At 37.9% G+C, this 27,824-nt stretch overlaps 1 protein-coding gene across 1 annotated transcript in view; it reads left to right on the top strand.

Annotated features, from left to right (window-relative positions):
• emc2 (ER membrane protein complex subunit 2) overlaps positions 1–27,824 on the top strand; it is a 36,394-nt gene that overhangs the window by 6,693 nt on the left and 1,877 nt on the right. The window contains exons 4-10 of the mRNA XM_077215029.1: positions 2,021–2,106; positions 3,516–3,573; positions 12,058–12,143; positions 12,312–12,371; positions 16,158–16,239; positions 17,064–17,174; positions 19,128–19,232. Coding sequence (XP_077071144.1) covers positions 2,021–2,106; positions 3,516–3,573; positions 12,058–12,143; positions 12,312–12,371; positions 16,158–16,239; positions 17,064–17,174; positions 19,128–19,232 — 588 coding nt within the window. The remainder of the gene's footprint in view (positions 1–2,020; positions 2,107–3,515; positions 3,574–12,057; positions 12,144–12,311; positions 12,372–16,157; positions 16,240–17,063; positions 17,175–19,127; positions 19,233–27,824) is intronic.

Here is a 27,824-nt window from a genome sequence, read left to right as displayed (position 1 = left end):
GTAAATGCTACCATTATTCCTTTAAATAAATTTAATTATTATTTTTGCTTCATGCTCACTTTATTGATCACAACAGCTGAAATACCAATCTTTTAAGTATTTCTCTTTATTTTATTATTTTTTGTTAAAAAAATAACCTTTTATTCAGTTCTAGTCAAAAACAATGGATGAAAACAAATCTTTTCTAATTATGCTCCTTATGCATGGAATGAGCTTCAAGGTATACTACACATGAAATATGTACCATCTCTCGCTTTGTTTAAAAACATCCTAAAGTTTGTTTTTATAGAACGGTGTAAATGTTTTATCCCCAGTAGAAGAGATATTGTATCTCAATGGGACCGTCCTGGTTTAAATAAATAAATAAATAAATAAAATGTTCTGTATAAATAGAATAATATAAAGTTATTTTTGCAGATTTGTGTCCAAAAAGCTGCGTTGGGAGTAATGGATAGGTCTGATTCCCATTTAGCAGTTGGTAGGCTTAATGTGTTCTCTGATTTTAATATCATTCTGTATATTTTGAAAAGTAGTTTTTTTGAAGAGGATAAATTAATCAACTCTGAAATTGAGGGCGGAAGGTAAAGGTTAATTGTCTGAGTGTCGATTCTTGATTGAATAGATGATTTGATCTGTAAGTATTCCAAAAAACAATTACTCCCACTGCCATATTTCTGAACCAAGTGGGGAAATGGTACTTTTATTATTATGAAAGATAAGTGGTGTGATACCCTTTTCTGCCCATGTGCGTAAGTTGAGTGGCTTCTTGTTAACTATAAAATCTGGGTTATTCCAGATGGGGGTGTGTTTAGATGGTGCAAGAGGAGCATTTGTGATTTGATGGAATTTCCACCAGGGTTTCAGAGTCGTTGCTATTGTTGGGGTTTTGAAACAGTGGTGTTTTTTTATTGCCTTACCATAGAATGGTAATTCTGAAATGGTAATGTCCTTACAAATTATTTGTTCAACATTAGCCAAGTGTTTATTGATGGGTTAGGGTGAGTCCATTTGTACGTATATATTTTGGAGTTGATTGGCCAGAAAGTAGTGGTAGAATGTGGGGCTTCCAGTCCTAGTGTTTTTGGTTTCTGTAGGGTAGTCAATTTAATTCTTGGGGTCTTATTTTTCCAGTAGAATTTGATAATGATTGAAACTAGCGATTTAAACCAGGCGAGGGTGGGTTGTTCTGAAGGTATCTTTGTAAATAAATAGTTTAATTTAGGAAGTATAGTCATCTTAACTATTGATATTCTGCCCATAATGGATAGTGGTAAGTTCATCCAGCGTTGAAGATCATCATCTATCGTTTTAAGTAATGGGGTAAAGTTGAGTCCAAACAGCTCTGACAATCTGGGGGAAATGTTAATACCTAAATATGTGATGTAATCGGTGCACAGAGGGATAGGTAGTGTCTGGGATGTCACATCCAAGTTGTTTGAATGTAATGAAAGGATAGCATATTTACTCCAGTTAATTGTGTATTCAGAGATATTTGAGAATGAATTCATGAGTTTGATTGTTTCTTGTAATGAAAATGAGGGGTCTTGCAAATATAGTAGTATATCATCAGGGTAAGGACAAATTTTATGGTGTATATTTGGTGTTTGAATACCTTTAATGTGTCTGCTTGACGAATATTATAAATTACATTTTAAAATATATTGAAATAGAAAACAGAAGTATAACTAATATTATAACTAATATTTCACAACATTACAGTTTTTGCTGTTTTTTAATCAAATAAATTCAGCCTTGTTGAGAATAGACTTCTTTCAAAAACTTTTGGTAGTCATTTTGAAATGTATATATTATTAATATTTATCTTATATCAATTCTGCTAAGCTGTTTTTGGTTAATACTCATATTAGCTCAACTTATACCATGACTTTAGAGCAGGACTTTTGTATGACAAACCACTGGCAGACATAAAGAAGGTTTGGAAAACCTGTTTGTGGAGTCTGTTTTGAAAAGTTAAATGTTCGCATGGTCAACCCCACGTTTTTGTTTCTTTTTTGTGTAGAGTTGCCTACAGGAGCTGAAAAGGCAGTTTCCAGACAGTCACAGAGTGAAGCGATTAGCAGGGATGCGGCTGGAGGCTCTGGAGAGGTAAGATACACCACAGCACCATCTTAACACCAAGGCCTTGGATTAGCTGCAAGGAGGGGGGGGGGGGGGGGGGGGGGGGGGGGGTTCTGGGACGTAAGTGGCAGGATGCGTGGGAAGGGAGGCTGTTTATTTTGCAAGTCACTGTTCCTTCTGCTAAGTGGAAAAGCGAGAAAGAATGGTTCAGCCCTCAGTAGTCCTGTGGCTCTTATGCCTGTGCGAGGAATTCCAAAAACGGAAGTGGTCTCTCCCGCTATTATTCTGGGGGTCCCTCTGTCCCCCCCCAAACCCCCCTTATATTTTTGTTTCTCTGGTTGGGAAAACAAGGCCGGTCAGACCTGTAAACATAGAACCTATGGTCTGCGTTTTCTCTCCAAGAGAATTTCGGTGTTTCTCAGTGTTTGAACAAACAATTAAGAAAGTCGTAAATTGTTGTTAATGTATAGAATTTCAGGAGGATTTCAGATCTGTTTCGTTCTAGTCACCATGCCTTCTACGTGTTTATCAACTATGTCAGGGGTTGTTCCGTAATTGTGAGTGATTGCGCCTGCACGGTCAGATTAAATAAACTGCAAATTTGACTCTAATTGCCATCAGACGCTCGGCTTATATGAAACTCTCCCCTCCTCTTCCACATGGCTGAATCCTACATAAGTAGAGCGAGTCAAAGCGGCTGGTGCCATTTGAGATGTGCCAGAGAGTGAGTGAACTCTGATGTGGATGTGAGAACAGGAGTGGCGTTGGAGCTCAATTATAATAGGAACCAGAGCTGCTTCTGTTGTTGGTTGCGGGCTGAAACAGGTTTTGATCATGAGATCGGCTGCTTTGGCTGTGCTCGCGTTAACTGTGCAGGTTGTCCCTCATAAAAAAAGCAAGCTTTCATCCTTCATTCGACATGACAAGTGAAGTGCTTGTGGCATTGTCCTCCCATTCTTCAGAAAACACTGTATGAGATCAGCATCTTAATTCATAACGTCTTTTCAAACACCGTGCTGTCCAACCCTCAGTTCAGGTTGAAGGGCTCGTCGAGTGTATTTATTTATTTTTTTGCATCTGTAACTCATAAATGTCTTGCTTCGGAATGCCTTTTAAGCGAAATGTGCTTCGAAACGATGCCTGATTTGTGGTGGAAGTTCAGGCTGATTTGTTTAGAGGTAAATCAAAGGGCAGGCAATCATGTTCGTGGATTACGCTCTTTGTGGAGCTAGTAAACCTCGCACAACACTGGCTATTTGAGCAGCTACGGTAATGGCTCTTTATTTCTGCCGCTTGGATACGTAGCCTCTGTCACTATAGAAACAAGCAGTTCTCTATACAAAAGTTTGCAACCTTATTTGATAGCTCTACCACTTAATTCCACATGACTGGTGTTCATGTTGATTATCCTTAAATATGATCTCTCTCTGTTGAAGGTATGAGGATGCCAATAAGCTGTACGACTCAATACTACAAGATGACCCAACAAATACGGTAAGGAAAAAATGTGGTTGAAACTTGTTTTGCTGTCTAAAAAGTTCATTTTCATATGTTAAACTCTTTTTCCCCTCAGTGACCTCAGCCACTAAAAGCACACGCATGCAAATGCAGTACACACAAGTGTGTGAGGTAACAAAGACCATTGATTTATGGACTTCGGTTGCATTAAACATGGCCGGGGCAACCTCAGCAAAAATAAATGGCTTGTCTTTTGAAGATGGGGATTTATCACTTTTCCTGAGACTCCATAGAGAGCTCTCAGGGGTGCAAATTTTTTTCCCTTCGTTTTCTTTAACCTTTAGATAACCTTATTCTTAGTCTCCATTAAATTACCCTCATGTCACTCCAAATGCATAAGGTTTTATTTCTTCAAAAAATAACCTTTGGTAGGATTGCACCGAATTTTCCGCTACTGAAAATATTCTGCCGAAACAGCTATTTTTGGTTTTGGATGACTGTTCAGCGTCCGTTTCGTGCACACAATGTGGATAAGCTACATGTTAAACATGTCAGCTGTGTGGATACTATCTCTGGATTGACAATATTGCACCATTAATGATATGATTTCTTAAATGTAAAATCTTTTAGTTTGTGCTTCTTTCTGTTGATGCATGACATTTACAAAATAGTAAATGTTTGTAGCATTGCTGCCATCCAATAATCACAAAAAGCTTTGTTACTTTTAATATCAATCAAAGTCTCAACTTTAAAATTCTGTTAAATTAATTAAGAAATTCAAACGATAAATGTATTTTTGGTGCTCTTTAATGCGGCGTGACCGTTCACTGTTGCTGCCTCAGTTTAAGCGGCAGCACGGATCGATCACACTTAAACCGATCAACGGTTTTCGGCCAAGTGCGTCCTGAAGTTTTGGTTTCTGCCCACAATTTTAATTTGGAGTCAGATATTTTTTTTAAAGTCTTAATGATTCGTCCACAAATTGACTGATTTGGTTCTCGAGTTTAACTCAATGACTAGTCCACTAGAGGTGAGGATCAGTGAATAACAAATTAAATCCTCCCTTTTTTTATCAATTTAAAGTATCCTTGCTGAATAAAAGTGTTAATTTCTTGCAAAAAAAAAATACTTGCATATATATAAATATTACTTTGTGTTCCATGGAAGAAAGTCATTCACATGAGGTTCAGAACTTTCATTTTGGATGAATTATCCATTTAAAGTATGTGGTTCAGTCTTAACTTATTTATTATTTAAAGATCACTTAGGTATTAGATGCCCAAATGCACATTTTGCTATTGATTTGTCTTCTCTTGGCGTAACGCATGAAGCCTGTTTTTTATTCACTGATTATTTATTGAGTGAAGACTCTTACAGTATCCAAGTATGCTCCATGGTTTTCCAATATCTGTCCACCATCACCTCAAAACATATTGTACCTGCCCTTCATTCTTAAGAAAATGCAAGAAAATAAATGTTTTAAAATGTTTTCATAATCTTATTTGTTTTGGCACTTCCCTGTAGACGCAATACACTTTTTTTTGTCTCTAGTACACATGGACTCGCTTAATGTTTTAAACATTTTCTCTCGGCTGGCAAAGTGTGCATGATGAAGCAGATACTTTTGTTCTTTGGACATCATGCACAGATTCCACACCTCACCGTCTGTCTGTTTTGAACACATTGAGGCTTTTCTGGCAAAGTCAATAAACCCTCATGTGTGCTCCGGCAGGACCCCGTTTTCCCCGTTGATCTCTCTCTCTCTCTCTCTCTCTCTCTCTCTCTCTCTCTCTCTCTCTCTCTCTCTCTCTCTCTCTCTCTCTCTCTCTCTCTCTCTCTCTCTCTCTCTCTTTCTGCGCTTGTTTTCTCTCTTAAAGGGATAGTTCACCCATAATTAAGATTCTGTCATCATTTGCTCTCCCTCAACTTGTCCCCAACCTGTCTGATTTTCATTCTTCCATTGAACAAAATTAAAACAAGATTGTAAAAACAAAAAGTAGACCCTTTGGTTTGTGCACTATTCCTCTGAAATATTCTGAAGTTATATGGTAGATTTAAGGTGTTATTCACTGAAAATCTTCTCCTTGGTTGGGCTTTTAACCATTATAACTGGATCATTAAGTAAGTGAGAACCAGATCAGTCAGATTCTTTCATTAATCAGTCAGACTGATTCATTGAAGGGATCTGACTAGAAAGAAAAAAAGTTTCACATATCGGATATCGCTACTTCTCTTATGAACTGAACCTGCCAAGGAGAGCAAGAACGATGGACCACTTTACGGGCCACTTAACAGTGCTTTTTTATCATTTGTGAGCTTGGCAGCCCCAGTCTACTTTACGTTTTGTTACATTGATAAGTGGCCAGGATATTATTCAAAAATTAACTTTTTGTGTCCAACCAAAGAAAGTCAAGTGGGTTTGGAATGGATGCATAAATAATGACTGAATTTCACTTTTGGGTTTTCATTTTAAACTATTGCTTTAAGCTATCATCGTCTTCATCTTGCAGGCAAAAAAAAAAAGAAAAAAAGAAATGACCTGTCCTCCGTCCTCTCTTCTCTGCATTTGTTATATCATTACCATTTGATATTTATTTAACTATCTGTTACTGTTGGACTGAAGCGCTCTCATCCGTCTTTCTCCCTCTGAAAACGAGAGGTCTGTTCTGTTTGTTTTTTGTGCATTTCAACCGAGGCACTCTCCCTATTCCCATGATCAAGGTTAAATTGCAAGCACATTTAATGGCGTGTAAATGGGAAGTTGAGAAGATCGGCGCAAAATGGATATCATCAAACCAGTGTGGTTACATTATTCTTCACAATCTAGTAATAATATCGCTTTGCCCCTCTGTTAACATCCAAAAGATATGAAACAAATTTCCCCTCTGGGAAATATGTTTCCCTGTGTCCTAGTGTTATCCAAGACAAACACGCTTGGGAAAGAGTGTGGCAATAACGTGATTTTTGCAAACGACCCCTTCAAATTGTTACATTTTACGTGAACTTTATCTGCTGTAGTAATGAAAACCATGAGGAGAAATATGATATCCCGTTACTAAACACCTGCAGGTAGAGATCATTTGTGAAATATAGTACAGGCAGTTCTACGCAGAAGCACATACCTTTTAATGAAATCTACTGGGTAAATGTTTTTTTTTAAGCTTAAAATTGTTAAACTGGGCTTTTTATTTATGAACTGTCATTTAACCCAAATTTGAATTGTCATCATTAATATAATGAAATGGTCCTTTTACACACTGTTCAGCAGAAAAATCACTGGAAAATACTGTCCAACCACGTCTCATTACCTCATCAGTCTTTTGCAGAAACCGGCTGCAGCCATCATCTCCTAAAAGGAAATGTGCATTTGTGAATGATCACTCAGACAGCCATCTTTTTTTTGCACCAGGAAGTCTGGGAAATGAAGTGAAATGGGCTGACAGATTCTTAAAGCTTTGCTTGATCGCTCTGTGAATGTCGTGGGATTTTGCTCTTTTTGATTTATCAACTTGATTAGGTGGCTCTCTCTGTTAAAAGACTAAAACAGGCCATCAGTGTAGCCATCAAGGGCATGTTTTCGACGTAAAAGGCATAACATTTCCATGTCTTATCTTCATACTGAATGCTCATTGACAGGACATGGTAGGCTTGGTAGGATGCACCTACTTGTGGAAAGGGTGTAGGCGAGAACCATGTGAAACACCCTGACACAATTAGGTTCAGCCCAGATATTTCTGATGGCCCAGAAAAGGATTTGCCGTTTTCCTGATCTCCAAATGCAAGTCATCTCCTGTCAAATCTGTATGTTTTGAGGAGGGGAATGGAAGAAAACAGAGCCATTGTGCAGTGGCAGCTAGACTCTATTTTCCCACAATCCAATCCCCTTTGGCTGGGTATAGCAGGCGGGGTGACAAGAGGTTGTGGTATGGGAGGGATGACATCATCTAGGTCACCTGTCTGTAAATGCAAAGCTTATCTAAACGCTGTGTTTTTTAACATGTTCAGTGGAATGGGATGAGGGCACGATCCAAGAAAATGGCGGAAAATTGGCAACTACTGTGAGGACTTGTGAGGCATCCCAGCATGCGGAGCTGAGATTGGAAACTGAACTGTTGTAATTATAGGCTGTGGAATAGATGTGGTACCCATTAACCAAAATTGTTGAATCAACAAAAATTGCTCAAGGTTTTTCTGCCATGGCGGTGTCCAAAAATGTTCGAACTCCTAGCCCTTCCATTGCTCATTATGGTCCAATACCTACAGCAATGATTTGGAGAAATTCTTCCTGGCTCATATCAGTCTGTCTGTTTATCTATCTATCTATCTATCTATCTATCTATCTATCTATCTATCTATCTATCATTAGTTTGATCTATCCATCTGTCGTTTCTTCTATCATCTATTTGTCTGTCTCTCATTTGTGCTATCTATTCATTTGTCATTCCTTCTCTTTTGTTCTATCATCTGTCCCTCTCCCTGCATATCTGTCTGTCATTTGTTCCATCTATCCATCTGTTGTTTGTTTGTTTTGTCGTTTGTTCTATTTATGTCATTCTATCTGTTGTTTGTTTGTTCCATCTATCATCTTTAGTTCATTCTATCTATATCTATCTATCTATCTATCTATCTATCTATCTATCTATCTATCTATCTATCTATCTATCTATCATTAGTTTGATCTATCCATCTGTCGTTTCTTCTATCATCTATTTGTCTGTCTCTCATTTGTGCTATCTATTCATTTGTCATTCCTTCTCTTTTGTTCTATCATCTGTCCCTCTCCCTGCATATCTGTCTGTCATTTGTTCCATCTATCCATCTGTTGTTTGTTTGTTTTGTCGTTTGTTCTATTTATGTCATTCTATCTGTTGTTTGTTTGTTCCATCTATCATCTTTAGTTCATTCTATCTATATCTATCTATCTATCTATCTATCTATCTATCTATCTATCTATCTATCTATCTATCTATCTATCTATCTATCTATCTATCTATCTATCTATCTATCTATCTATCTATCTATCTATCTATCTATCTATCTATCTATCTATCTATCTATCTATCTATCCTCACTTAACACAGTACCCACTTCTGAACAGTGAAAAGTAATGTTAACAAGCTGTTTATATTAACACTGATTGACCCAGTAGGGTTACTCTATTCACAGAACTTCAGCACTCTCACTCTGCCTGTAATCCAGCAGGATAAACATGGTTGTGCTTGTGAAAGCAATTGAGGTCAATGACAATTCTCATGAGGTTGACCTCTAGAATTACATGCAATTACAGTGCAGAACGAGATATCGTTTGTAAAGGTCAAACAGATTTTTTTCTGAACTGAAACTATATTTCGGTCCAATGACATTTTTTGTCATAGTTATTAGAAACCGTTGTTCTGTGGATCACAAAAAGAAGATATTTTGAAGAATGTCTCTGATTTTTCTCCTTACAAGGAAAGTCAGTGGGATTCAGTGTTGCTTTGCATCCATTTGACCTTCATTGCATAAACAAAGTCAACTGTAACATTCATCTAAATAATTCATGACATGAGGATGAGTAAATCATGACAGAATTATAGTTTTTGGCTGAACTTCTACTTTAACGCTGCTTCCGAAGAGTTGGATATTCTAATGAATTTGGACTTTTAGAATTTATTTTTGATATCCGTTGCTGAGACTGTAGATTTGGCCTGGATATGTTTAAACCAATAGCAGGTAATTATTTTATTTAAGGATGAATTTTTAAGTCAGGTCGTGTCGGTACACCACAGTGCTGAAAGTCAACTCATCTTCACCCTGGTTGCCTTTGAAATCCCTGGAGGTGGGCTCTCAACGACAGTCTGAAAGCGGAGCCAGGGTTTGATGGAAGCAGCCAGGTCCTTCACGGTGAGAGCCACTCAGAAATGCTTCAGAAGAAAGAATCACGAAGAGAATGAAAATGAGATGCTGGCCTTTCTTGGATCACGTCAAAAGAGAAGGGAGAGGGCGGGAAAGACATAAAGAGACTGGAATAGTTTGGAATAGCTCATTGTTTATTAAAGGTTCGTAAGACTCTCTGGTCTACCAGCCTCTGTATGTTTCTGTCGGTGCCAAGTGCGCTAAGAGGAAACGCAAGACAGACATGGGGGCCGAGTAAATAACCTGTGGTCGCAAACAGTCTTCCGCCTTGTTCAGTACAGAGTACAAAGAAATCAGTTTGTTGGCAGAAACTGAACATTAACAATAAAATTTTATAGCTTAAACTATTTGGAATTGCTGTTTGATTCCATTCCACAGTTTCTTTAAATACTTTTGGAGGAAAACGTTATGTAGCGATACAGAACTCGTGCAATAATCCAAACAGCTTGAGGTTGTAGCTATAGCCTTATTTCACCTGTCATCTGCAGCCCCGGTAATGTGAAACCATGTCTTCCGCTGATCCAGTTAGAACTATCAGACTTGCGTACAGTAGGGGTTTGGCAGTTCATCAACTGCTTAGCTCCAGCAGCCAGTGGAGCAGGTTCGTCTGGCCGCCTGGTTGATGGATAAGTGGATTTGGAGTGGCGGTGGTATCATAGCAGTTCCAGATTTATGGCCTTTCAGACGTGACTCATGCCCGGCTTGATGGAGTTTGGTCCATGCTGTGGTAGTAGGGAAGACCCACCCTATCAAGTGCCAGTTCATAAATAATATCTGGGGCACTTCTAATGGTAAAGCTTCTGCTCTTTGCTCTCCTTTCACCAGTGGAGGGAAAAAAGAGGCACTCCTGGAAAAGTCGTCGTACTTGGCGTAATACTTTCTGATTCAGATTGATGAGATTCTAATCCGCCTGAAGGTCACTTCTGCGTCGGAACAAGGCGGACGTTATTTGTGGCTGAAGTGAGCTGGGCTATGTAAGTTTATGTGAATGCATATGGCCCACGGCTCTTTGGCAAGTCAAGTCAAGTCACCTTCATTTATAAAGCGCTTTTAACTGTATGGATTGTTTCAAAGCAGCTTTACAGTGATAATAGAAATTACTGTAACAGATTGTTTAGGCTTTACCACAGCTCTAGGACAAAATTATTGCCCAGTTAAAGATAGTCTTGATTGATTCACTTCCGTTGCGAAGATCATTAGTTATTAACTTAGGGACCGCTAACACGATACCGTTCTAACAGAAAAAAACCCTAATGCGCTCCGGCCTCCCATCAGCACAAAACAGTGCCTGGTATCTCGGGAACGCACTCCCTGAAATAGGTTCGAAGGTGAAAACGATTATATGTTTTCTCTGCGCAAACCTCAAAAACGCGAAACACGCAAAAACGCAGACGGCGCACACATGCGCATCACATTTTCAGTCGATAGTTAATTTGATAGGCAATGTGTTATATTCACCACTTGAAATGGGTCTTTACTTGCTCTTCTAAATGTGAGCAGCATCCTCGCTGATGCTCGTTTTCTAAACTGATAAAGACATTACTTTTTGGTATCTGCTGCTATATTACTTATTAATTAAATGCAGTAATAATATGCTTTCAAGGAAACATCATATTGGACAATCTGATGGTGCAAGGCTGTTTATTATAACACTGCCTCAGGGGAGGAAAAAAGAACTGTACGTGCACTTCTGCCCAGTAACAGGACATCATGACGATGAATTAAATGCTGTCAGTTTCAGAATTCATAAAAAAGGATTGATGCTTTTAGGGTGATGTTGTAAGACTATTTTAAAGCATACCATATAATTTCCACGATTCTGCTCATGGGTTGTATGATTAAGTGTTTTTTTTGTTGTTGTTGTTGTTTTTATAGTGTTTTCTGTACATTGGTCTTTTTCTCTCTAGGTGTGTTTATGGAGCTGGAATATTTGAATGATTAGAATTGTGTACTTTGTACTTTTAGGTAAATGTAGTATAATTTAGTTTTGAATTTGAGTTTTGTAAATATGAATTCTAGACGTGACATTTAACTTTTGTTTGTAAAATCTTTAAATTACCGCATAAAATGTCTCATCTAAAATGTAAAACATTTTTAATTCAAAACTAACTAACATTTAAAATCCTAATTTACAAAATGCTAAATCTAATCTTTGCTAAAATGAGCACAAATGAGGATATTTTGCAACATGTCAGAAGTCTGGCTATACAAGACTAGGTCACAAATTTCTAAGATGGAAATTGGATGTTTTGTTAACAAGAACCACCAGAATCCCAAAAATGCTATCCGTAAAGTTTTTTGGTGACAATCTGACAATATTTGATGAATGTATTTAAATCAACTTATTATCAACTTAACAATTTACTTCTATAACTCTCAAAATCAGTATTTGTCTGATCGAAACTCGTAAGATGGAGATGGAATCTAACTTGTGGTGCCTCTGCCATCCCTGTTGTCTTCACAGTCTGATCACCAGAACCCTAGAGGATTGTGGAGATTCCTTCAGCTTTCACAATACCATGATCATTTACACATGCCTCTTTCTTTCACTCTTTGCTCTTTTCTGTTGCTCGCAAACACTTGAGACAATAAAGCCCTAATCCTCTGTTGATGTCAACCCAACAGGCAGCAAGGAAGCGCAAGATCTCCATCCTGCGAGCGCAGGGCAAAAGCAGTGAGGCTATTCGCGAGCTCAACGAATATCTGGAGCAGTGAGTGTTTTACAAGAGGATTTAGACCCCCCTCCCTCCCTTCCCCTTCACTTTTTAATTAAAATGGGTTTTGCATTTGATTGAGTTGGCCCTCAAGCCTTTCCCTAACCCCCCTTTTGTCCACCGTGGCCTTTCTGATGAGCTAACTACCACTGCTCTGTCTTGCAGGTTTGTGGGAGACCAGGAAGCATGGCATGAGCTGTCAGAACTCTACATAAATGAGCATGAGTAATGATTTCTTACATCATTTCTTTTGTTGACTTTTTTTTCTTGCAAGAAGTTGATAGAACGTTAGGGTTAATTTAAATTGTCTTGGTCAAATTGACCCCCATACAGAAACAACGTAACTAGAACAAATACCAGTCATGTTTCAAAAAAGTAGGCATATTTTATGGCAAAACAGGGGAAAGGCTTCAATAATATCTGCCTACTGGGTTTCAGTTTGCTCAGAGGAATTTATTAAAAGAATTTGATTTGGAAATAAGAGATTCATTTTAACACGCAGATCATTGTGTGTAAAAACAGTAACGCATAAAAACAGTGTTAAATTCCATCAGAATGACTGTTAATGCTCTTTTCACCATTTCCTTTATCAGCTTTTATTAAGTTATTTAGTTTAGTTATTTATTTATTTAGTAATATCAGTTAATATTGCATATTTAATTGCACTTGCTTTTTTGTCTTATTTTTACATTTAGATTACTTTGCCATCATCTAATGCTCACTTAAAGTTAATCTTTTTAGACTTTAATAACACTGTTAAATGTAATCTTTAGCAAATTCAAGGTGAATATTAATTTTATTCACTGCACATTATAATTCAAGTTTGTAACTTAAATTCACTTGTACATCTTTGTACATATTTTTTATTTACTTAGGCAAAATAGTATAGAATTTTAAAAAGATCTGCCATTTATTGGTTATACCCATTACATAATAATTATCTGGTTATTGGGAATCAGCTAGTTTTTGAAAATATCAGGGCATCCTACTTTTGGAAAATCATGATGTTTTCAGCGTGACTTTACTGTATTCTTACACAATGCAGACACAGGCATTTTTATTGTGTTGGTAGGGGAAAACTCGTGTAAGATGAATGAATCTGCTAAAATCGATTTATCAGTCACCAATGTGTCAGTAAGATGTCCAGACGTTGTCCGTATAAAATGTGATGTTTACGAGGGTTATAAGGTCTCATTCACCAACATCTCGCAGGTCATTCTCAGGACCTTCGGTTGACGTGCAACGGTTGCTGTAGAGTTTTGGGACCCTCTGGAGTAAAAGACAGTGAAATGCCAGTCTCAGCCAGGGGCCCTTATTAAAGCTCAGTGTCTGTTTGTCCCATGGAGTAGGGCCATAATAGGATTTGTTCCTTGAGCCCCCTCTCCAACTACTGGGATAAGACTGCGCTCCCCTGCTGATATCTATTTTGCCAGGGGTTACTTTCTGCCAGGCATCAGGATTGTAGGAAACCACAAGTCTGTGTCTGTGTCTCCTCTCTTCCATCCTTCTTTAATTGTTTTGGTCTTATTGTCCATGAGGGGGGCTACGTGGTGTTCGTATGTGTGTGAGAGAAAGAAAAAGTTGGTTGTCCCGGTCGGAGGCCACTGGCCGTAGGAATGCAGTCGCTTGGTGAGAGCACCACTTATTAGATACCTCACGGTTTTGTGTAAAGGGCTTTATTGCTGTTGCAGACAGAGGAAATCCAGGGGTGAGAGGGATTATCTGCCCGCTTATTACAACTTTTCTAATATCACACCATTCTTTGACAACCCCTTATCTATAGGCGTGTCAGTGTCACTCTTTTACTTTCTTCCCCTTTCTCTTTCTATCCTTTATTTCAGGTCACAGACTAACTTTTTCCCCTTCTCCTCCTCTTCCGGCAAAGCCAGCATTATCACATCTCTCTTCCACGCTGTGAAAGAATGGGATAAAAGGGAAAAAGAGAAATTCCCAAGAGAATGAGGTGGCAACCATTCTCCCAACTAAAACAAGATGAAGAGAAACAAACGCCACCCAAACAGCTGATTACACAGCTATGATGGGCGGCTCATTGACCACTAGTAAATCATGCTTTTCAATGACAATTGAAAAGTGGTTTCTTGGGTGAATTGTATGCTATTGTTAGGTAGGGTTGTCAAAAACTAGATATTTTCCTCTGGGTTTCCGGTGGGTTGTCCAAAGTTAACTGGTTATTCTTAAGGAAGCATGCATATGACGAAACGGATACGATATGATTCTTTCAAAAGCAGGTGGATGCAGCTCAATAGAAAGCAGTCTTTGATTAACTAGTAAACATTGCTAATTGGCTAGTTGGTTGTTGGACAACTAGTCAGTCATCCTAACATAGTTTTAGGCTTGTAGGTTCATGTGGAGATGGATGTGGAAGCCTGTTTTAATGCCTCAAAGTTTAAAAATAAGGTAATTGCACCTTTATTTCTCAGTCTTAACATCTTGCGATGTGACTTTTTACATCTCAAAATTTGACTTAATATTTAGAAATCTCACAATTTGAGTTTGTGTCCTAAGTTGACTTAGATTCTAACAATGTGACTTTCTCACAGTTTGTTTGTTGCGTAATTTGACTTCAAATTTCAAAATGTGACTTTAAATTTAAAACATTTTTATTTTAAGATCTCCAAATATGACTTTTCCTCAATTTGACTTTCTCTTTATATATCACAATGTGACTGCCTCCAAATGTGACCTTTTTCCCTGTGTCACTTTAATTGTGAGAAAAAGTTTCAAAGAAAAAGTCACATTGTGACACATACAGTAAAAAAAAAAGTTTTTTTTGAGGCAGAAACCACCATCCATAAATGGAGCACTGGTAGAGTCGGCCGTGTTTGTTGAATACTCAGGTAGTGGGCATTAAATTAAGCAGTGATGTGGATTGATGCCTGCCTTGCTTTCCCTGTGTCTCCATCTGTCTATCTCTCTCACTTTTTGCATTGCTCCGTCACAGTTTACGCCATAGCAAGAGCACATCTGAAAGTCTTTATGGAGAGGAAATGGTAATTGCAAGCAGCATTCAACCTTCTGAGTGGCCTGATCTCACTGGCTCACTCTTCCAACCTCTTTGACTGTCTGTGTTGTTCTCTCACTCTCATTCCTCTCCTCTCTTTGTATTTAAAATCCCTTGAACATTTCCTAAACGGCTAGATAGGCTCATCATCTCTTTGCGAGTCAGCAACAGCAATGCCCTTTTTCCACCAAAAAAGTCTTGTTTGCGTCAGCCCGTTTTTTTTCCACCAGTTGTTGTTGTTAGGCATAAGATTAGCATCCACAACCCGATTGGACGCGCTCCAGCTCTGTTTTAAGATTTCATGTGTTGTGATAGATTGATATGTGTGTGCGAGCACGTACATTGCGGGGCTCAATGTGTGGACCTCGCACGGAACGAGACCGAAAGCTTGCCTAACGGTGGCTAAAAAAGCTGTGCGGTGTCAGGGACTCGAGGCGGTAACGAGCCTTTCAACTCCATTCACAGCTTTTCGGATTCATTTGGCTCATTTTTGTGTCTTGCGGCTTTGTCGTAATAGTTCTGCAGTTTTTTTTTTTTTTTTTTTTTTTTTTGGTGGGAGCAATGGGGAAATGTGCAGGCCCATGTTGTATACTTATAAGGGAGAGAGTGTCTGAGACATGAAACTGAAATTTAGTGTGAGGTCAGTGGCTCAGCAGTGATCTCATGTGGAAACGGCTTTTGAGAATGACCGCCTCGAGATGTCAATGAACAACCCAGAAACAGATTGTCATTCATTTTTGAATCTAGGGCAGAAATGCCACTTCTGTTGCAAAGCTCCGTTCGTCATTTGACCATATGGGTGTTTATACACAGAGTTCCATTAACCCTCATAAAAGCTGATGAAAGAGAAACCTTAAACTGTCCAGTCCCAGATTGTCAACAAGTCTGAGCATCACTATGCATAATCAGCCACAAAGCTACTGGGAGATGTTTTGGGTATGTGTGATCTTCATCGTCCCCCTCCCTCTCATGTTGTTTCACTCCCGCAGTTATGCAAAAGCAGCTTTTTGTCTTGAAGAACTGATGATGACGAACCCGCACAATCACCTGTACTGTGAACAATACGCCGAGGTACAATTTATTTCTTCCTGCCTAAAACAAATGTTTTTTCAGTTTAATTAAGGTCATTAAAAAAAAGAGAAGAATTTATAAAAAAAGATTCAGGAAGAATAATGTTTAATTGTTAATCGACTATGCCATCTGAAGCAATACATTTTAAATTGTTGATATAATTAAGCCATCAGAAAATAAGTGACAAACATATAGAATGTCAAATAAGACATAAACATACAAAAAATGATATACAAATATACACAAACTATTTACTTAAGTTTGTATACTTTTGTGTGTGTATGATTTTATATTGTGTGTATGATGTTTGAATATGTTTCCATTTTTGATTAAATAATTTATTTTTAAAATGGTTAAAAAGTCACTAAATTTTTGTTGATAAGTTCAGAAAGAAGAGATTTATGGGTTTAAAAAAGTATGTATTTAAGTTGGCATCAGCTATTCATATCTCGGTCATATCCTTTAAAATCATCTATGTTAATCGGAGATTTTGTTCTTTTCTTTGTCCTTTTAAAAAAAATTTCGGACACTTGGTTTCAATTTCTGTCATATCAATGTGGGTTGCCTCCACCCACTGTAAAATCTCATTGGTCCAACATTCCTATCTTCATAGCATCATTAAACATTCAATATAATCAATTTGGTTTGATCCAACTCCCTTTAACTTTGCACTCTCTGACTTGCTACATTCATCATGTTGTATTCTTGTATAGGATAATTCCTGTTTATTTAGATCATGTTCTGTTTATTTAGCTCTCGTGTTAACTTTAAGGGGTGCCAATAACACAACATCACCTTTCTGTTTCCTCTTCCATCTCCCCCAGGTAAAGTACACCCAGGGAGGTCTGGAAAACCTCGAGCTGGCCAGGAAGTATTTTGCGCAGGCACTGAAGCTTAACAACAGAAATATGAGGGCCTTGTTCGGCCTTTACATGGTAAGAGACACCTTCTCTATTGCTTTTGTTTTTAAACGTGAATGGATGCAGAGGCTGTGATTGGTTCACACAGGGGCAGTTGGTGTTTTCAGTCCTTGTGTTGGAAAATATCTGACTTTTTGCTGTAATGTAACCCCACTAGCCCTTTGTGGGGCATTTCTATGTTTATTCCAGAGATAAACAATCCTTTGACAATAAAAGAATGGTAGAGAAATGGCAACAGCTCCCTCACACGTGGCTCTGCTGGAAAGGTTCAGGCAATATGTGTGCTGAATAAGCCTTTCATCTGTATTTATTTAAACAGGAAGTTGTCCATTAACACCAATGCATCATTTGTAAGTGACTCCTGACATATGAACACAAACAGCCAGCCAGGGGCAGAAGGCCGACAGAGGTTGCATAGGGAGCCACACACAGGCCCACTGTTCAAACATACACGCACACACGCTTCAGTAGTTCAAACACAAAACTATGACAGTCATCAGCACTCTTTGATGTGCGATTTGCACGTGTGTCAAGACCGGCAATATAAGGATGACGGTCAGTACAACAAAATCAAGCGCCTGTTTCACAGGCATATGTTTTATCTGATGTTTTTGCTGGATAGTGCTCTTTTCTCTACATGTGATATTGTTACCGATCTTGTCAACTGATGAAAATTTTATCAAAGATAAAGAAGACGAACCCAAAAATGTGCATTGTGATGTCAACTATTTTAAAACTACTATCACAAAATTATTTTTCTAAGATCTTCTATCTCAAATTATTCAAAGTGAACTAAATTTAAGTTGAACCGGTTTTCACAACAAGTACAGTTTTCACATATTTTTATTGTTAACTAAAGCTATTACAAATAATTTTGCTAATTGAAATAAAGCTAAAATATAAATATTTGAGGAAAATGTTTTATTAAAAATGTACCTGAAATAAAATGTTGCTAAATAAAATTGCTAAAACTTGAATAAATTATATAGAAATATATATATTTTTAAACATCCCAAAACTAATAACGACAAGAGGACATTAAAAGATATCTAAAACGTAAACTAAAATTAAAATAAACTAAAAAGGGAAAAAAGCTAATTCAAAGTAGTAATACTATAAATAATACTAAAATAAAGCTGGTTGATACATATTTAAATATATTAAATGTTTGAATATTTGCTTTAATTTGTGACTTTCTTGTCTGCTAAAATGTTGTTTTCATTGAATAAATTGGGAGTAAATGACAAAATATTGACTAAATTTAAAGGATATTTTTTATCATAAGACTATGACTAAAACAAAATTAACACAGATTGTGGCTCGAGTGACCGAAAATGTTCCTTAACAGGGCCTGTTTGCCACATCTCACCAACACTTACAGTTACACTCCCCAAAATGTCTCTGTTTCTGCCAGAAACAGAGAAGAGTTTGATTGGTGTGCAGTTAAAAGTTTCAGCACATCCATGAGGAAGGGCTTTCATGCTAGCCGACAGAGTCCTGCAAGCTCTGTTGAGCGGGTCTAATGGCAATAACGAGGGAAAGATGGAGGATTTGTGGTTGTGGAATGGAGATCTTGTAGCGGCTGGAGAGCATGATTCACATTGCGCTATGCCGTTCACACGCCGCCTCCCTGACACTCCCAGTCCTGTCAGCACCGCCTTTCCTATCTCTGATGCTAGACACATCAGGCTGCGTTAACACAGTGTCTAGGTTTTCTTTTTTTCACTACTCAACCAGGCTCAAAACCCTCACATTTTCCACCCGTTAAAAAATACCCTCCATTGCCATCAGGGTTTAGCCACCCTTCCATTATGTGGGCTTTAAGTGGGAGCCGATGGATTTTTATCTCATGGGTCTTTATTGACGCTTTCCAGGAATGGTGATACTCTAATCTTTATGCGTTTCCCCCAACACTGTGGTCCATATCACTCTTGTTTGTTGTCTTTTTCTCGTCGTCTTCTCCCGCAGTCGGCGAGTCACATTGCTGCCAGCCCAAAAGTAAGCGCAAAGGTGAAGAAGGATAATGTGAAATACGCCGCATGGGCCACCTCTCAGATTAGCAGAGCCTACCAGGTAAGAGGAATGCATGAGTTACTGGGTGGTATAACCTAAATCTCTCCCAAAAATGTTCTGTTTGACAGTATATATATATGAAAATGGCAATGGCAATGAAAATGGTATCTAAAAAATTTGATTGTCCATGTGTGCCTTTTTTTGTTGCAAAAAGTCCACCTGTTTGGAAAAAACTTGGTAAACAGTTGCAAAATCACTACTGCCACGTCCGTATCATATTCAGGTCCAATTGCTCACAGGGGACCCAGGTTCGAATTTGACCCCCAGTCATTTCCCGATTCCACCATATTTCTCTCCAGTCACTCTTCACTGTCCTTTCTGAATAAAGGTAAAAGGCTCAAACATATAGGAAAAACAAACAATTCACACAATATAACCATAATGACACAAAATGACAGCAAACTTTATTGGATAACAACAAATAGGAGACTTTATACAATGACTACACCATATACACTATGCTCAAAATAAATAAAAATATAGAATATATATTTAAAATATAATAATCTATTTACAATATTAAAAACATTTATAAAATGATGTATAAAAATAAAAAAATAAAAAGTGTTGTGCATTCAGTAAACATTAAACTGATATTTGTCAAATCTAATCAATCCATTGTCATAAAATGTACATTTCCAGTATGAACTTTTTCTAAACTTCTAAACATCTTGTTTAGTTAAAAATCTCTTCAGGATTATCAGGATAAAAACTTGCAGCTCGACAATTGAAAGTCGGCTCATACGCACAACGTCATTCATCTTGAAATCATATGATTCGCTTCACTTTTTCTGATTGGTTCTGTGAACTTATAGCCTTTTCCTGGCAAAAGTAAGTGGCGTTTAGAGGTTTCCGCCAACTGACCGGTATTTCTGAATGGACTGAGGCTTAAATAGTCAGGTTTGAAGTGAAAGTATTTGATGAATGTATAATATGTGCGGAGAGCGTTCGCTCAATGTCATTATCTCATTTTTGACAGAGTTGACGTTTAGGGGCTATATACAGTGCTGGTCAGAATTATTTGCCCCCTTGGTAAATATGATCAACTATGGCTGAAAATCAAGCATCTGCAATGGCCCTTCCAGTCCCCAGGCCTGAACCCAATAGAAAATGAGTGGGCTGAACTGAAGAGAAGCAGCGCCAACATGGATCTGTGAATCTGAAGGATCTGGAGAGATTCTGTATGGAGGAATGGTCTCTGATCTCTTGTCAGGTGTTCTCCAAACTCAAGCATTATAGGAGAAGTTATCTTGGAAAAAGGAGGTTGCAAAAAGTATTTAATAAAAGGGGGCAAATAATTGTTCCCAATGTGTTTTGGAGAAAAACATTTATTTCATAATGTGATTTTTCCCCCACTTTCAATTCTTTTACTCCTATAAAATGTAAGATTTTTTTTTTAAAATAAAATATCAAAAGGATAAACAATGCTGATTTTTTATTTATTTATAGCCATCTTTGATCATATTTACCAAGGGGGCAAAAAATTCTGACCAGCACTGTATGTACAGTATGTATGTATGTGTGTATATATACGGTATAGATAGATACAATAAAAATACTACCAACCCCAAACTTTTTAACGATATTTTATCAAATTTTTGTTTGAATCTGAACACTTATTACTTTTTTCTGCTTGTCATTGGATGTTTTAAATCTTGCCACAGATGTATAGCAGAATCTCTACCTAGTCATACCGTCCAGCCCTAGTTACTGGCAATGCCGTTTGGCTGCCCAGGTTCGTTCTTTTTTGCTCTTGCAGGGCACAATCTGATATACAGACAGGAGAGCACATCCCCAGACAGTGAGCGTATGCCATGCCTTCACGCTGGGTCTGTGCTGAACACGCGTGCCTGGGCAGAGCGCAGCTAATGTGTTGACTTAAGCCCACAGTGCCTGGCATTGTGTTACGCAGCTGTTTTCTATGTCTGCATGTTAAAGCGCCACTATCCCTATGAAGCATAACAGCTGGTGCCAAACACAGGCTTCGGGAGTTAGCAAGGGGAAAATATGCAGCGTGCACACCACGGCTGCAAAGGGAGGCAATAATGATAGCAGAAGAGAGGAAAAAGTGAAGTGCAGCTCGCATGGTATCACTAAAGCGGTTTATGCTGTTGCCATGGTACACAATGTAAATATTATAGATTTATTTGAAATCTTAACTGCCATCAGGGTGATATACATTGCTTATTTAAGGATTGACAGTTAAAAGTGTAATAAAGGGGTCCTTAGTCAGCAAATGGGGCCATCAGGGGCTGCACACACACAAGCTTGCACTTGGAGTGTTTCCTGTGCGGTTGGAGGACTCTTGTCACACTCTCTAGATGGAGCTCCCTTTGACATGTTGGTTGGCGTCTCAGTTCCAAAGACGGGTTCTTCAGATGTAAGCCACAAGACCAAATTCTGATCAGAATGAACTGGATCTTGCTGTTAAAGACAGAGTTCACCCAAAAATGAAAACTTGGCATTACTTACTCGTCCTCATGTCGCTCCAAACTTGTATAACTTACTTCAGTAGAACACAAAAGAAGATATTTTAAAGAACTGCTTTTGTTCATGCACTGAAAGTCAGTGGGGACCTGATTTTCATTGTATGAATAAAATAAAACATGCTGAGACATTTTTCATTTGTATTCTAGAGAGGAAAGAAAGTCAAATACTTGAGATTGACTAAAATGCAAATTGTCATTTTTGGGTCAATAATACCTGTAATGCTAAAGGGACCTATAAAGTGTGCATTTGTTGCCTTTTTACATTTCTTTTATAGAATTAAATATTTAAGGAGTTATCCACTTTCAAAAGTAACAGATCGACCTTGTGGTCTCCAATCCTGAGGGTATATTAAAAACTTGGCTGGTTTTCTGTTGGAATTTCCAGACCACCCAATAAATGGATATTAATGTTCCTTTCATTCCTTCTGTCTTTTTTTTACACAATCATCTTCTGTATCTTTCTCCTCTATTGACTGATCCGTATGCCTCTGGAGAGACTTTACTCACAAAAACGTCATTGCTTATGATGGCAGTTATTCTGACATTGTGTCCTAACAATAGCAGCATCATGCGTCAAAACTTTGTGACGGTGCTTTTGTTCCTATTTTTGTCGCGTTGCTCCTGGTAGTACCTCCCACAGTGAAATCTCACAGGCCAGAAATGATACGCCATCTACTTTTATTTTACACATAAAAAATATGTTCTGACTGATTTGCCTGATTGATAGTAACTGTGCAACATTTCAAAAAGTCTCACCATGCATACAATGCAATTTAAACTGGGTCCAGTGTTGTTTTGGACCTCACTGACTTTCATTGTATGGAAAAAAAAAAACCTTTCTTCACAATTTTTGTTATTGTTCCATATAATTAAATCAAACAGGTTTGGAACAATATGAGGGTTTGACACAATGATGACAGAATTTTCAGAGAACTATCCCTTTCAGACAAGGTGTACAATGTTTTGTCAAAACAACAAAGATCTGCTGTTGACACTTGGTTCTTGGGAGGTATTACATATGATACGTAGATTTTTTTATTTTTTTTTACACAAGATGATTCAGAGACTTTGATGTTGTTAATGTTGAGAGAAGTCAAGTCAAGTCAAGTCATCCTCATTTATATAGCGCTTTTAACAATGTAGATTGTTTCAAAGCAGCTTTACAGAGATAAAGATATAATTTAAGGTAACAGAGATTGGTTTGGTTTTATAGTGGCTCTTGAAAAATGTTTTTTCCAGCTAAAGTTAGTTTTGATTGATTCACTTCCGTCTAAATGATAGTTTGTTATTAAATTAGGGGCCGCTAAGACGACACCGTTCTCTCTAAACAGACTTTAAACGTGAACCTGTGATAGACGCTGATGGCGTTCACATGCGCATTAAGAATTGATTCTATAGTTATGTGCGTTTGAATATATGTGCGCAGGTTTATAATTCCTTACAAACCATGCCTAAACAAACTACTTGTCTATAAATTTTGATGCAGAATTTTTATTTTATCTTATCACTTTGGGTAGGTACGCGAACCGAAAAATTCCACAACGCTTTATCTGTAGAGTGGTATAGGGATCCTCCATAGGGAGAGGCTAGAACTTGAAATACTGTGTGAGAATCATCTGTGTCCATCTTTAATGACATAAATATGGTGAAGTGGCTTTGAATATGCAGGTAAGAATTAACCTAAGGCTATTCAGAATAAGCAATTTATCCTTGACCTCGTTCACTATACCTGAAAGCACCTTAGTTGTATTGAGAGGTCAACATAACCTGTTGTACTCCTTGCTTTGAAGAACTTCTGAGGTCTTTCAAAGAGAAGTTGACTCACCCTTTAGCAGAGTAGCTTTGATTGATGAGGTCTTCTGGAGGTTAACGGTGCCTCCAACCTCTGGTGGTTAGCATACCTTCATTTGATGGTAGAGGCTCTCTCTGGCCTCGGTTGATGTCCCCAGACAACTGTTCGAATTGAATTTGCTAGGACATTCTCTTCTCAACTCACTCCTTTTTCCTCTTAGTGCTTTCTGTCTTTGACCTTGAGCATAAATACATTAACTTTATCCTTCTCTCTCTCAATATAGAGCTAATAATTCATCGCTGATATCACTCAGCCACAGAGGCTGTCAAGTCCTGAGTCAGTCCACGTTTCATAATAGTCATACAGACAGATGACTCACTTGGCTGATGGATTAGGGTGCAACACAGGGCTTCTGATGCGTAATGCCTTAGCCCTCACTCACAGCAAATTGAGGGATATGACAGGGTCGGTCCATTATCTAACACTCAGAAACAAAAGGCACACGCTTATCGCTTAATTTCATAAGTGAGCAATTAAGTGGTCGCGTGTCAGCCACAATCAATGCAAACATTGGCACTGAGTCAGCATGTCTACATGTCTAATTGCTTTGAAATGCATGATATGCATGGGCTGCTGAACATCGAGTAGTCCTCTGTGCCATTTGTAAATGCCCTTGACTTTTGCACTCGTCTAAAACGTGATGGAATCCATCGTTCAGGAGAAACCACACAGCTCACTTGCACAATAATGTGGGGTTTTTGAGAGAATGCTGGGAACGGCAGCCTGGCATTTAGACCACATATCAGCTCTGTTAATCTAGCGATGTTTCCCAGTAAGAAAATAACATTTGTCTCTCTGTATGTGTACATGTCCTGCGGGACCCATGAATTACTTGCAAGGACACAGATATGCACTGCCAAGCCCAGAAACGGCACTGCCATGCTCTCTCGGCCATGCTTTGTGTTTTTTTTCTGTTTACCTAATGAGTTCAGTGGGATTGCTGGCTCCTTCTTTCTACAAGCGCACCCACAGCCCATTACGATGCAGATGTTTCCTCCAAGGAGGTCTAGAATACCTGGAGAAAGCCGTCTGTTAGCATTCCCATTTATCTCAATGGCAGTTGTTCGGCTGGCACAATTTGAAATCTGACATCTTTGTTTGTGAGAACCACCTAAGCTAATCATCTGGGCCCATTTTTTTTTCTTTAGGAAAATAACCTTTAAATTTAAAATTAAATCCTTTAAATGTATAAAAAAAATTCATATCATATATTTATTAAAGTAAGCTTTATTCAGACAAAAAATAAATCTTTTTCAGATTCAGTTGATCAAAAGTGACCGTAAAGACATTTATAATGGTACAAAATATTTCTATTTCAAATAATTTGTTCATCACAAAATCCTAAAAAAATTATATCATGGTTTCCACAAAAATATTAGACAGTGCAACTGTTATATGTATGTATACTTTTAAGTTTTTCCTGTGTGGTGCCTCATTTCGTAATCATTTCTTGTTGATTGTTGCCATCTTGTTTGCTAATTACCCCCTGTGTATTTGAACCCTAAAGTTTATTTTAATCAGTTCTTATCCATTTGTGGATGTATCGTCTGTGTCGTCAGTTCTGTTCCTTGGATTTCTTTTCCTTTATATTCTGCCCTTTATCTTGAATTATTAAACACACTGCATTTAGATCCAGCTCTCCTTCGTTTCTCTCCTTCGAGTTCACCTGACATTACATCAACATTGATAATAATAAGAAATGTTTCTTGTGCATCAAATAAGCATATTAGGATGATTTCTGATGGATCATGTGAAACTTAAGACTGGAGTAATGACTGCTGAATATTCAGCTTCGCCATCACAGGAATAAATTACATTTTTATATCGGATTAATCTCATATGTATACGGTTTGATTGGATGAGTTAACGTGCTAGCAAAGCACTTCAGTTTACCAGTGTCACTGTTCATCTTCAGCTTTGTTGGTGTAGTTCCAGCATGTACCAGCCAGGGTTAATGGGATTTTGCTAACCTGACAAACCGGGACTCCTTAAACACCTTGCATTGGTTCCTCTGCTGGAGCTGCAGTGGTGATCGGTATACGTTGCAGACTTCAGATGAGACTAATGAGGAAAAACGGAGAGCACAGCCTTTAATGGATAGTGGATTGGTTTATTATGTCAATTGCTGGAGGAGAGGATAGAGAAGGGAGCTTTGGCCGATATACTCAATTTGTCCAGTTTGAGCCAGGCAGAGGGACCCTTAGCAGATGAGTCACAGCGGATGTGGCAAGAGTGTGTGAGTAAGTATGCTTGGCCATGGGGTCTGTCGGCTAATGAGTCTTTGTGAGTAAGCGTGTAAGTTGGTGACTCATTAGGCTGTAGTATCCCTCCAATCCTTTTACTCTCATAGGGCAAACAAGGAGAGAGGAATAGAGACCCGTGGCAGCATCTCAATTACTCTACTAGTGCAGGCAGAGACGTCATCACTATTCAAACAAACTATTTTTGAGCCATCAAGTCAATTTTTAATGCTGCTAAAACTAGCATCTTTGAAAAAAAAAAGTTGCAAGTTGTTAAGTTAAATTAAGATTTAAGTTGAAATACTTGTATTTAAAAAAGTGAATACCTTTAAGGCCCTGATATACTTATATAAGGTCCCCGAAATCGAAGGACAAACTAATATTTTAAATAAACAAATAAACAAATATGATGTCATTTAGAACAAAATCAGGCTGAAACGAAGTTCGTTTTGTTTTCGTTTTGGGAGTTTGAAAAGTTCGCTTTGGCTGCTAAACACCTTTGTTCTACCATTGGTCCGTGGCGATTATGTAATAGGTAGTTGTTCGCTGAGGCTCTGCCTTCTTTCACATGGAAATATTTTTTAGTTAATTTGGCCTGTTCAGTCGGTCGTGGTAGACGGCCGTGAGAACACACTGGAGAGCTGCTTAATAGTAGAAAAAGAAGTTGTACTTCTGATAAAACGAGACACTGTCACTGTTTTTTCATGTTTAATATTGTAAGGCTGTGTGTCCACCAAAGCGTTTTTTCACGCAGCTGGTGTAAAATTCCAATTGTTTTTCAATGGGAGCGCCGCGTTTCTAAACGCCATGAGCATACCGAGGCGCTGAGCGTGTATCTAATGTTCAAGCGCTGAGCGCCCGGCGTTTTTTACTGGTCGCCGAGAGATGAAAAATCACTGTCACTTTTACACAGCCGTCCAATCACAGTGGAGGAGGGGCGGGACTAATATCACACCGACCAACTGTCACAACATTCTTTCTGTACAACGACGTCAACCAGCAGAGCTAACCGAACAAAATGGATGAAAAATAATTTTTTAGTATGAAACAAATTATCTGCAAAATCAGCTACAAGTAAACTGTGCTGCGGATATTCTGTATCATAGCAACGAATCGTCTCAACTGAAAAAAAAGCTGCGCTGCCAAAACGCTCTCAAGTATGGAAGCTTATGTGTAGCAATATTCAATTTGAAATGTAATATGCAAAATGATAATGAAATATGTAAAATGGCAATGCATTTCTGTATTTAAATTTACATTTTCCATTACATTTGTGCAACGTTTGGTGCAAAATGAAAATAATACAATTATATAATTTACATTTGCCATTTCATACATATATTTTAATATGTAAATTGAATACATATTTTAACGCTTTATAAGTTGCAAAATTAAAATGAAAATGTATTAAAGACATTTTTAGATCTGTTTAAAATGTTCAAGCAAAAATTGCAAGCATTTTCACTACAATTTCTCTGTTCACGCTTCCCATCATCTGCCAGTAAATTTACGCTCGTATCAGCTCTGCCGCCGCCATGTTTCCTTCCAAAACCTCAAAATGTTGCCGAGCCCCGCCTTGATGCAGTGATTGACAAGAGCGGGAGGGGGCGGGGCGGAGCGGGGCAGGGGCGTGATCGGCTCGGAATGCATTTTCAATTTGCACATTGAATTTTGCTACATTCATTGCGGGTAATTTAATGAAAATGCAATTTTAAGTATCTTAACTGTGAATGTAAATGCAATTAAGAAAAATAACATTTAAATTATCATTTTGCTACAGTTTTTGCTTGAACATTTTAAACAGAGCTTATAATTTCTTTAATACATTTTCATTTTCATTTTGCAACTTATAAAGCGTTAAAATATGTATTCAATTTACATATTAAAACATATGTATGAAATGGCAAATGTAAATTATATAATTGAATTATCATTTTCATTTTGCACCAAACGTTGCACAAATGTAATGGAAAATGTTAATGTAAATACATTACATACATATTACCATTTT

The sequence above is a fragment of the Siphateles boraxobius genome, unplaced genomic scaffold, assembly GCF_051911475.1.
Source record: "Siphateles boraxobius isolate OS27281-9 unplaced genomic scaffold, OSU_SipBor_1 68, whole genome shotgun sequence".
NCBI lineage: Eukaryota > Metazoa > Chordata > Actinopteri > Cypriniformes > Leuciscidae > Siphateles > Siphateles boraxobius.
Note: the sequence above shows the minus strand (reverse complement) of the source record. Positions and strands in the feature narration are given on the sequence as shown.